This window comes from Solea senegalensis, linkage group LG14, assembly GCF_019176455.1.
Source record: "Solea senegalensis isolate Sse05_10M linkage group LG14, IFAPA_SoseM_1, whole genome shotgun sequence".
Lineage (NCBI taxonomy): Eukaryota > Metazoa > Chordata > Actinopteri > Pleuronectiformes > Soleidae > Solea > Solea senegalensis.
The window spans coordinates 10,316,675-10,328,703 of NC_058034.1; the positions used below are offsets into that span (position 1 = coordinate 10,316,675).

The following is a 12,029-nucleotide window of genomic DNA, read 5'->3' on the forward strand; positions in this document are numbered from 1 at the left end:
AAGTTTTGCTGAAAACCTCGATTTGCAAAGATTTGTGATTTATGGCAAGTTTACTTTCTGGATGCCAAGAAAATGTCATATTGAGCCTGTGAAGTGATGTGATGTGAATAAAGTTTACCTCGTACAGTTTAAGGATGCATATATTAAGCCGATGAGTTATTGTTTGTACTGTGAAAAAAAAGTAAACAGTCAACTAACAGTCACTCAGTTCTTCTTGTCACTCTATTTGCAAATGTGCATGTGGCTGCCCTCCAACTAACCAATATAAAACAGGTGTGGCTTGTCTGACTTCTTTGGTTTCAGACCCAGTGCCAGAGTTGCAGAAGTACAGCAGTCTAGTGTCACTGCCGTGCAATAAGCACAGAACCCATTGCTAACAGGCACTACTGAATTTAACTTCATCCAAAGGAAGTTAATCTCCTCTGAGCTCAGCCTGATGTACTTACATTCACCAGTTTAGTCCTTGTAACCTCTAATGGTTGAGCTTGATTTCCACAACATTCCCCTTGTCAGCCTATGGCTCCCAAGCAGCTAAAGCAGCTACACAACTCAGGTTGCTGTTGCTCTCACCAAAACGTGCGCTGAGCTCTGCATGCACAACATCCACGACAACCTCCATCTTTGTGCTGCTGCTAAAAGAGCATGTTTTCCACTTACACACAGTTTGACTGGGTATTTGTCCAAAATCACCTACTTGCATTCATCGGTGCAACTGTCACACATAGAAGAATTCAACAAGCGTGCTTAGTCCAACCCTCACATAATAAAAAAAGACATAATTTAGTGCAGGATTGTGGCTGGTGCTGCTCCCAGCAGTGGCTTCACCACGAGTAGCAAATGTCTGTGTTGGTACAATGGATAAATGTGTGGACATACTGTACATCTATCTTAAGATAATTTCATTGCTTAAGACAACATGAAACTTGAGGCAAGTGGCATATTCTATAGTTCATTAACTGTCAGGAGGTGTTCCCTTTTAATTTCCTGCCAATAACAGGGCCTGCAGATGATTGACAGGCATTGCTGACGCCATCATGACACACTGACTGACCTCCAGGAACTATAAAGCTTCATTCTTATCTCACTAAACATGACACATATTTATCACACTTGGAACTCTGGTTTGGGTGGGCATTAGTGTAATTTGGCATTGATTTGAACATGGACCATGAAAGCTACTGAGGCTGTCCTATTTTTGAACATTAACAAACACATTTTGTTGTCGTGTTCACCCGGAAACATCCAAAGGCTTTTTTGTTCCTGCCCATAAAACTTTATCAGCGCTGTTAACAACCTTGCAGACATTGAACCTGCATCTTTAACCTTTGCTTTGTGAATTATCTTGGTCTGCAGCTTAAATTACATTTTAGCAGCTTGCAGGGAGATCGGCTGCATACCCTGTAGCCTCAAAGGCAAGATGCACTGCATATTGTGCACAACACATACAGTAGAAATATGTGCAATATTAAGAAAGACATGATTGATTTGAAGATGGCATCCCCCTAAAATACTAACAATAATGAAAATAATGCAGTGTTAGTTGTATTCATGTGACACGTGAATACAACGGCTCACAACATCTTCTGTATCAACTTGGGGCACAGCCACCAATTTCAACCAATAAAGTACATATTTTATAACGTGCTGATCCAAATTTTATCTTATCTAATCTAATCTAACCAGTGATTAATTTCTTAATAAAAACCCTATCCCTAACCCCTGTTAGTCTTGTCTTGTCTGTGCTATTGTTTCTCTCTTCTTTTTTGTCTTTTTACCAATGACCCTACATTTGATGTGACATCATCACTTTGAACAGAACACATTTTAAATATATTATTGGCCAAACACCTTATGAAACACGTCTTGGGAAAAAGGAGAAAAACAAACCATTTACATGCTTAATTCCTTAAGTCATTATTATATAAAATAAATGCATATGTCTTTCTTCTCTACAACCGTTTACAGAGTCTAGTTGAGATTTAGTAAAACTTGCAAATTTCATCGCCTGTGATTCCATCTACATTTTATCTGATAATGAGATAATTGCTCTAGATTGCCCCACATGCAACTCTTATGTTTATAATTAGTATTTGGCTGGAATGAAACCTTAGAACTATAGTTAGCGAAAGGTGTTAGGTGGAGGTTAGTCAGACAGTCAGTCAGTCATCATCTAACCGCTTTATCCTCCACCAGAGGGTTGCGGGGGGTGCTGTGCCAATCTCAGCTACATCGGGCGATAGGCGGGGTACACCCTGGACAGTTCGCCAGTCCATCGCAGGGCCACACACACAGATAGAGACAAACAACCATTCACTCTCACACTCACTCCTACGGTCAATTTAGAGTGTCCAATTTACCTATTCCCCACATTGCATGTTTTTGGACTGTGGGAGGAAGCCGGAGTACCCGGAGAGAACCCACGCACACACGGGGAGAACATGCAAACTCCATGCAGAAAGGCCCTTGTTCCAACCGGGGCTCGAACCCAGGTCTTCTCGCTGCAAGGCGAGAGTGCTAACCACTACACCACCGTGTGGCCCTGATGTGATACAATTTTATATTATTTATTGATCCTATTTAGTGATCCTTGAACGAATTTGTGCTCCTTCAGATTATTATTATTATTATTGTTCCGTGGTTTTGCCGCTTTGAGAGGGTTAATGTGCAGAACAACTCTTGTTTGGGTTATTTTTGTACATATGTTTTGGTTTTCCTTGACTTTTTTTGTGTTGTTTCACTTTTTTTCGTTGATCTAACTGTATGTTAAAAAACATGTCTTCGAAACTGTAGTCGGTGGCGCTGTGAAGAAAACGTGTGACCGCCTGAGACTACGGTCGTCTGAAACTACCCTCTGCACCGCACTTCCGGCGCCGCTTGTGACCGTTAGGAATGAGGGAAGAGCAGCAAGTAGGACACAGCACTTCTCACTCTCACAAGAAGGAGAAGAAGAAGAAGAAGAAGAAGGCGGAATAAGACGTAACCGGTGAGTTCTGTGATTTTTATGCAGCCGTATTTTATTTCAGACAGTAGCGGTAGCGTAGGAAGTTTGCTAAGAATGTCTGTGTGCGACACCTTCAGTGATTTTCACTGATATTGAATGTTACCATCACTTTAAACTGCGCAGCCTTTCATGGCAACACATTAAACCCAGTCACAAAACTGAGCAGCGACATTTTTGGGACTGTAACATTAACCGTTAATCACTATTTACATCAGAGGAACCTTAAAGGTGCAAAACTTCATATTTACTTGATTTAAACACTTCATATAGCTCTACTAACACGAAACGTTCAAGGAACGTTAGACCAGGGTTCTCCTAAGGCAGGGGTCTGCAACCTTTAGTATTAAAAGAGCCATTTTGTCCCTTCTCCACCCAAATAAATGTCATCTTTGATGCATAAAATGTATAAAGTTGTATATATCGATATGCTGTATATACAAAAAAAAATAGTTTGTAGCGTTTTTGAAATCTAAAAATAACTTAATCCTTGAGAAAACCTGCTGGCATAATTATGTGGATCCATAGATGGACAGGACAATTAATGTGTACTACTTCATGTACAAATGACTTCATTTAAGTGCTAGAAATGTCTCTCCACATTTCAAACACTAAAGTCTGTCGGCTTCTGGCACATTTTCAATATCGCATTTGCGGCATTTGTTTAGGCATGTGACAGTGTCGCAAGCGCAGCACACGTGGTGTGTGTGTGTGTGTGTGTTGAGGAGCGAGAAATGTCAGTGGTGTAGGCGTTTTTTAACGGTAGAAAATACACGAAAAGCATTATGCAACGCTTGCAAAGTCGAGGTACGCAAACAACGGCAGGAAGCTAACGCTAGTAACGTTAGGCAGCAGACAAAAAAGCAGCGCACCTGGGAGCCCAATACAGCAAGTACTCGACCAAAGGAAGACACCAAAGGAAGGCAATAACGATCAAGGTAATGGAAATGATTGCTCTTGACGACCAGCCCTTTTCCATAGTGAAGGTCCGAGGGTTCCTGCCAAGTCGGCGCAACCTTTCCGATGTTTTGCAATTTAATAAATATCTGGTTGCCATGAATACTGGCAAGTTTGATAAAGTATTATAACATGTTTTTTTTATTATGGCAGCTCTTAGTAGAGCTTGTCAGGTATTGTTTCTCATATCTGTTGTGTAGTTTTATTGTTAAGGGAAGTGGCGCGGCCGAAGGGTTGTTGACTTTATTTACGTACCCAGTATAAACGCCCTTGTCTCGGTTACAGTAACTTTGGCAGGGTATTATTTTTATTTATGTTCATGTTTGTAATTTATGAGAATCCAAACGTTCTCACAGGAGTTTAGTGAGTTGAGGGAGTTAAACTGTACTTTAATTTAGTTACACACTTGCTACAAGTGGTAAAGGTTTCTAAAAACCTTTACTTGTAGTTGGTTACTTGTGTCTTATGGTAGCCCTGTAACCTTGTTATTTGGAGGTAAAGAATGTTTTGAAAATAAAGGAAGACATTCAAAAATTCAGCTTGCATGATTTTCAGTCTGTACAAACTCTTATCATCTCAGAAACCTTTAAAAAAAAAAACATATATCGATAGCGGTAGATATCGGTTATCGGTCATAGCAGCAATATTAATATCGGATATCAGTATCGGCCGAAATATTCATATCGGTGCATCCCTAGTATCATTATTATTATTATTACTGCATACATATATTAATATCATGTATGTAATGATATGAAGCATGTTGATGTGGTGTGTATTACACCCACTGATGCTTTTACTCAAATTAATTTATTTTAACAGTTTAAGTTCGTCGAATTGAACTGAATCAACTGTTTGTATTTTATTGGAAATTGGATTGTAGTTTTCCTAAGGTCTTTGGTGGCATGCAGCCAACTTTCACTCTTCGCACTTATTTGTACAGAATACAAGAACATTTGCATTGAGCCATAATTCCACCCTCACTGTAAGTTTTATATATATCTATATATATATATATATAGATATATATACATATACACACACATATACTGTATATGTATATACAACAGCTACCACATTTTTGCTTCAAAAGGTTTTTTTGCTGATGATTTATCTTTTCTTTTAGCAGTGATGCCATCGAAAGAGGCCAAGCCCAACTTCAGTCTCTCTCAGATGTCTGAGATATTGAAGAGGGTTTTTGCACTGACACCATCAGAACTTCACAGTTTGCCCAGCTACGATGACCAAAACCTCTATGTGGAGACCAAGGAGGGAAGCAAGTACGTCCTAAAAATCCTGAACTCAGTGGACAGTCAGGATCACAGGCTGGTTGAGGTGCACACATATGCCATGTCTTTTCTGCACCAGAAAGGACTTCCTGCCCAAACAGCCCTACCCAACACTTCAGGACAGCTCATGAGTCTGGAAGAAATGGGTATGCAAAACACTGTCCATATCTTGAAGTATAATATCATGTAGTACAAAAGTTAAGCATCCCATAATCTGCACAGTATCTGTCTGATTTAGCGATGGTCTTTATGTGGCTGTTAAAATTCAGGTCTGAGTCCATAACTACACCAAGATTTCTGGCTTGCTCTGTAGGAGTTGCAGGGATGAATTAAATTACACATCTTCAGCTCACAACTCAGAGATGGTGTTAAAAATGTCTGCTTTTAACATTCTGTGGCGCTGTGGTTACCGTTGTCTCACAGCCACTCCTGTAAGGTACGTGTGAAACGACATACCTCATTAGCACCAGGGGATATTCCCTTCATTTGTCTGTTAGACTTAGACTAAATTTTATTAATCCTTTGGGAGGACTCCCTCAGGGAAATTAGATTTCCAGCAGCTTATAAGTGGTACAAGAAAGAAAGAAAGTCTGCTTAAAAGTAAACAGTAAACTCTTAGCAATAGGATAAAAAAGTAAACCGTAAACTCTTAGCAATAGGATAAAAAAGTAAACCGTAAACTCTTAGCAATACGATACAAAAGTAAACAGTAAATTCTTAGCAATAGGATAAAAAAAAAGTAAACTCTTAGCAATAGGATAAAAATAAAAAACTCAATAGGATAAAAAAGTAAACCGTAAACTCTTAGCAATACGATACAAAAGTAAACAGTAAATTCTTAGCAATAGGATAAAAAAGTTAACAGTAAACTCTTAGCTAAATATACAAAATATAGATAGAATAAAATAAGAAAGAAATAACAGAAATATAATGAATGAATGAAAAAATATAATGAATGAGTGAATTAATTATTGCACAGTATCTGTCCTTCCTTCCCTTCTGTCCTCTATACCCTATTTCTGTGTGAGGAGTTGTGGGGCCAACTTAGGTGTTGTAAGGACCTTTGTTGAACAAGGCCTGCATATCATACGTACACTTCTGCAGGTAAATACTGACTGCCCCCTCATGGACAACTGTAACATTCTCCATAGTGAACTGATGTTTGCATGCACATTAGTGTCATGTCATGTCACTCACTACAACAAGTAAAATCTTAACTGAAGGGAAACCTTTCTTTAAGTACACATAGTATACTTTATGTTACTCAAAATTCATAGTATGTGGTGTCTACATGTGTGTAGTTCATTGGCTTTTGTGAGATTTAAAATTAAAGCACAACCGTTTGATGTGCCTCCACACTGGTGGCAGAAAGGCATTATGATTTTAGGTTGTCTGTGTCATTCAAATGTTCACTTGAATTTGACAGTGAATTGATTCCATTGTGGTAGTCATTATGGTCAACAGGTGCAAGTTATTCTGCTCTGGAAAATAAATGTATAGACTGAAACTGTTGGATGGTAATTCTGGTTTACCATAAAGCATCCATATGAAAGGCTAATCTATGAGTGAGCCAGTTTAACACTCCGGGGAAGATAAATGATCAACTTAGATCATGAACAACACACCGGTCGCAAACCTGGCTACATTACTAATCCCATATAATAATCTATATTTACTACTTTTGGCAGATTGTGGCTATGGCTCTCAGAAGTACTTGGTGCGGCTGTTGACTTATTTGCCTGGCATTACTGTTTCCAAGGTCCCTCTTACACCAGAGTTGTTGTACGACATTGGCAAAACAGCAGCCAGAATGGACACTCTCCTGAAAGAGGTAACACAACTATGAAGCACAATGTATAAAATAAGACTAGAACTCATGAAGCTACTAAACTTGGCATTCATATGCAACAGATTGCATTTTACAGATTACTTGATATTTTGTATATTCTCTTCTGCCTTCTGATTCTTCCCCCAGATGGAACATCCTCATCTCAGTGTGCTGCAGAGGGAGAATTTCATATGGAGTCTGTCGAATGTTCCCCTTATGGAAGCCTATTTGAGTGTACTTGATGGAAATCCTCTTCAGGACATAATTAAGTCTGTCATTCAGCAGTACAAGACCTGTGTGGCCCCGAAATACTCAGACTTTCGCAAGTGTGAGTATGTTTTACACTTATGAGATTCCCTCCTTGAAGTTTTGACTTCACTGTGAAATGTGAAATGTGCTTTTTAAGTGAAAGTATATAGGTGAGCATCAATGTACTTTTTGGTCCCTGTCACGTTCTGTTAGGGCCCGATGGTTTCTTCGATGCAGGAAATATGCGGACAGAATTGTGGAATTGAGTGGTAAAAAAATTTATTTAAAATAACAACTGTTAAACACGGAATGATGTGGAGCTTTTCATAATTTGAGTGTAAATTGTTACACAGCCACCTGAGACAAACACGCAGTGTACAAAGTTACGAAATTACAAAGTAACTCGCGGAGTCAGGTGATATGTTGTTCTGTAATTTCTGCCAGCACAAAACACAGTCAACTGGACCCATAAAAACACGAGCAGCGACCACTTAGCTTCTAAACAGCGTGCAAACAGTGAGTGCGCTTCCACAAAGCACAATTACAGCTACAATCACTTTGGACAGATTCAAGGCAAGACTTTGTGAGTCAGACGTTCCTCTAGAAAAGCTGCAGTCATATCTAGTGAAATCCTGTAAACAAGGAGGGGCATGAACATAAGAGCAATCTTTGACAAACTCACCACTCTCTAGTACGTTGTGTTGTATGGAATTAGATTTGATTTTCAAAGCAAAAAAAAAATCGATTGAATCATTCAAAAATATTGTATTTTATTGTTTGAAAATACACTTGTTCTTTGTGCTCCCTCACTTGTTCTTTGCGCTGTGTTTTTTTGTTTGTGGGCGGTCCTAAGGAAGCTGTCAGGAAAAAAGCTGGAGGCCTGGTTGGAGAGTTTTGTGAAATAAAGTCTAAATTAGTGGCCTGTGTAAATGTATAAATTACTTGACAAAAGACAAAAGAGCTGTGTGTGCACACATTTAATAATGTTGGGCTGTGAACGGGTTCAGGCTTTTAAAAAGCTGTCAATCAAAATGTACTTGTCTGGCTAAATATCGGTAACTATTAAGGCCGGATTACAGCTCTACCCAGAATGTTCACTGAATAATCAATTGCTGTTCTTTTCTCATGAAAAGGAGCATTTCTTCTCTCTCTCTGGTGTGAGTATTTTTCTTTTCTCATCTACAATCTTAGAGATTATGCTACAACAGTCTCTCACTTTCTACACTAGTTTTGCATTCAAGCTGTCGGCTAGCAGTGCACCTGAGCAGTCAGCTGCTTCGTCGTCTTGTCGCCCTTTTTTTTTTAATGTTTTTCTTTTGCATGATGCTTTTGGAGGAGCTTGATTAAATCCACAGTGTTTTATTTTGCAGTGTTACCACCACCCCCTCATAGCATTTACTTTGCCGATATTGCAAGTAGCCATCAAACCTGTTGGCGTAGCAAGCTTAAAATACTTCCTAACACCCGCTTCTTTAACTTGCTCCATGGTGTTGCTCCGTGTTTAGCTTGGCATCATAGATCAGCCCCATTATCCGATACCTGTTTTTATCCAATTTAGTTAACATTAATATTAATATCGGATCAGTGCATCCCTAATTAGCTCTGCAGTCATGCCCTTACCTCAGTGCTGCAGAGGGAAGATGTCATATGTATTTCAGCAAGTGTGTGTGATGTACTACTACTTTTAGATTCCCACCAATAAGTTTTGATTTTTACTTTTTCTAAATGAAACTATTTAGGTGAGAATCAACACACATTTTTGGTCCTTGTCTTATCACATACTGCACATAATATATATTAGGAAGCTGGACCTGGTCACGCTAGCACTTATAGTCATGTGCAGGCAATTTGATTTATATTATGTCATGATGGTGTTATGAATTTATTGACCAATAAAACACACACGTTTGCTACTGCACTGTACTGTACTTTCCCACCCCTGCAATGGATTTCCATCAGTTGGACAGTCCTGTACACGTCTACAGAGGTCTAATAAAAGAAGAATAACACCTAGTTCATTTAGTAAAGCTTTGATTTATCGCTTCTTCTTTCTCTTTTGGCTTATTTATGTGTCACCGTGGTGGATCATCTGCCTCCATCTTGTCCTATCCCTTGTGTCCTCATCTGTGACCCCGACTGTCCCGACACTTTATTTATTACTTCTTTTTTCATATATACTTTACTTATAATATATATTTTTCATTGTTTCTGGTTAAATTACAATTTGTAACATTGAATTAATTGTCAAATTATCTCCATTGACTGTTGAGATAGCTCTAAAAGATGCTTTTCAACACTAAACCACATAACCGTATCAAAGTAATGGGCCATATGAGCAAAACACTGCAACTTTGAATTTTTTTTTGTTGTCATTTATTATGCATACTTTACTTTCTGCAGTAATATACTGTATAATGATACCGTGTATATGTTTTTGAAGATAGTAAATTCTAAATCATGATTTACACAGTAGAGAAGAAAGAGGATGCTTCCCTAAAAGAAGTTAATCAGTAAACTCTATGAGAAGCTTAATTCTCCTTCATTATACTTGGCTTCACGATTACAGTCAGTATAAGGGACGTGCAAAGTTACTTTAAATAGAGTTATTTGCAGTTCCATAACCAATAATGTTTTATTTATTTATTTTCCAAGGTATAAACCATGGTGACTTCAATGACCTCAATCTGCTTGTGCAATCTGATGGAAGCGATGGCTACAGGATCAGTGGCATCCTTGACTTTGGGGACATGCACAGTGGCTACTACATTCACGAGTTGGCGATCACTATCATGTACATGATGATGGAACACCCTAACCCTGTTGAGGTGGGTGGACCCGTCCTCGCGGGCTGGGAAAGCATGCTTCCTCTCAATGAGGTAGAAAAAGAATGCCTCTATGTGCTGGTGATGTGCCGCTTCAGCCAGTCATTGCTTTTCGCTCGTTACTTTGTGACTCTGCATCCAGAAAATGCAGAGTATCTGATGATTTCATCCAAGAAGGGCATCTCAATTTTCCCTCAAATGTGGGAGCTCGGCAAGGACCAGACAGAGAAAGTGTGGTTCCAAAGTGCTGCTCGCTACAATGATGGAAAAGTAGCCTAATGTTCAAGATCATGAGTTGGGAAAATAGGCCTGACATATTATGCATGTTTTAAAAACTGGGGTATAATCAGTACTCTATGGTACTGTTTTTTATCACACTTTATGGGAATTTTATATACTAATTGTTGCAGATTTCTGTGTATATTTATATGAATGTTTGCCCATAATCTCTGTGTACAGGACTTGAACCACTTAGCAATCTGTGGTCATCGTTGTCTGATCCTCCTCTTAATGTTGCTGTGCATTTAAAAAGGAAAATGATTTGGAACTGTAGACAGGGCTAGTTAAGTTAAACCACACTGTTGTAACTCGTGCAGAATGAGGCCTGGCATTGTGTATCTTTGACATAGAGGTCTGTTTCCCTCCAAACACATGCTGAAACTTGGACTTGAGCTCGGGCTCAGAGAGCTGTGAGGTTTCTGTGTAAAAGGAACGTGTGGCTTAGTTTAGTACAGTTTCAGGTTGTGTTTGCTGATGCGGTGGCAAGTTGTGTACATAGTGACAGTGGTTTTTCCATGCTCATGTGGCCATTTTCATCATTGTAGGAGGATGACATCAAGCACAACAATCAACCACTAAAACAAATTTTACTGTTCAGGAATGCTATATAATTATAATGTGACATCTCCATCAAGAAATAATAATGTGCAATGTTGCAACAATTTTTAAATTTTTATTTGTAAACCAGAAAGAGCTTCTACGTATTAGCCAGTACAGAAACATGAAAAAATTATTTTGATAATTAACAATGCTGTTAATTAAGGGCAGCTGTGGCCTTTGGTGGTGGTCTAATAAAATTGTTAAGCACTTTATGTGTCTATATTAATATATTTTTTTCTGGAAATGGGGTTTGTAATAGAGTAAGTCTTATTTTATTAGAGTGTGAAAATGACATGTAATGAAAACATTTAGGGATGTGGTGGTGCTACATGTAAGAAGGTGTGTAACACCGAGCTGCTATAATTATGAATTTTCTCTTAGTTTGTACATGTCTAGTTTTTCAGGAACACAGATTTGTACCTCTTTGGATTATGGGTCGCTTCACTTTGAGTGGGTGAAAGGTTTATATGGAGTCACACAATCTTGGACAAAATAAACCCTCTTGAGGTTAAATGTCAATGCTTGCTTTGTTACTGCAATTGTCCTAATAAACTAATACAGCACTCTTAAATGTGTTGAGGTCTCTTTCAGTGTTGTTACGTAAACCATGAATATGTGTGTGTTGGTCATGAAAAAGACTTTATTCTCAGTGAGAGTCAGTGTCTGTGTCACCGACTACTGTAGCGTGCACGCTAATCAGTTAGCCACTCAGTCATCTTCTACAGCTTTAGCCTCCACATGAGGGTCGCCGGGGACATTGATATAAATATACAGTATTTATGAGAACAGCAAGTGGGACAATGCTGTGTAAGTCGGTACCAATCGCTGTTTTTATTAACAGCGATTTTAATTAACCAATTTACTGTACAACATTCATTACAGTTATTAATGCAGTCACATTTACCCTTTAAGATGCAGATATCAATGAAGCACATTTCCAATTAAAACAGATTACACTGCATAAACAGATTATTTTGAAAAAAACAAAACAAAGAATATATATTATA

At 38.5% G+C, this 12,029-nt stretch overlaps 1 protein-coding gene across 4 annotated transcripts; it reads left to right on the top strand.

Annotated features, from left to right (window-relative positions):
* The first annotated feature begins 2,872 nt into the window (after window positions 1–2,872).
* On the top strand, window positions 2,873–11,593 carry LOC122781172 (hydroxylysine kinase-like). Of its 4 annotated transcripts, none has more exons than XM_044044721.1 (5): window positions 2,873–2,983; window positions 5,082–5,390; window positions 6,933–7,075; window positions 7,220–7,400; window positions 9,974–11,593. In XM_044044721.1, exons 2-5 carry the CDS (start codon window positions 5,087–5,089, stop codon window positions 10,420–10,422), a joined length of 1,077 nt encoding a protein of 358 aa, XP_043900656.1. In that variant the 5' UTR covers window positions 2,873–2,983; window positions 5,082–5,086; the 3' UTR covers window positions 10,423–11,593. The 4 variants fall into 4 exon arrangements, with proteins under 4 accessions (XP_043900656.1, XP_043900657.1, XP_043900660.1 ...); XM_044044722.1 differs by having other exon boundaries at window positions 2,874–2,983; window positions 5,085–5,390; XM_044044725.1 differs by lacking the exon at window positions 2,873–2,983 and adding an exon at window positions 3,699–3,936.
* Window positions 11,594–12,029: the final 436 nt, after the last annotated feature.

What these genes read in the sequence shown, in the direction of transcription:
- LOC122781172 (XM_044044721.1), top strand. Translation starts at nt 5,087, where the DNA reads ATGCCATCGAAAGAGGCCAAGCCCAACTTCAGTCTCTCTCAGATGTCT. An exon ending in TGGACACTCTCCTGAAAGAG is followed by an intron (nt 7,076 to 7,219) that starts GTAACACAACTA and finishes TTCTTCCCCCAG; the next exon opens with ATGGAACATCCTCATCTCAG. An exon ending in ATACTCAGACTTTCGCAAGT is followed by an intron (nt 7,401 to 9,973) that starts GTGAGTATGTTT and finishes TTATTTTCCAAG; the next exon opens with GTATAAACCATGGTGACTTC.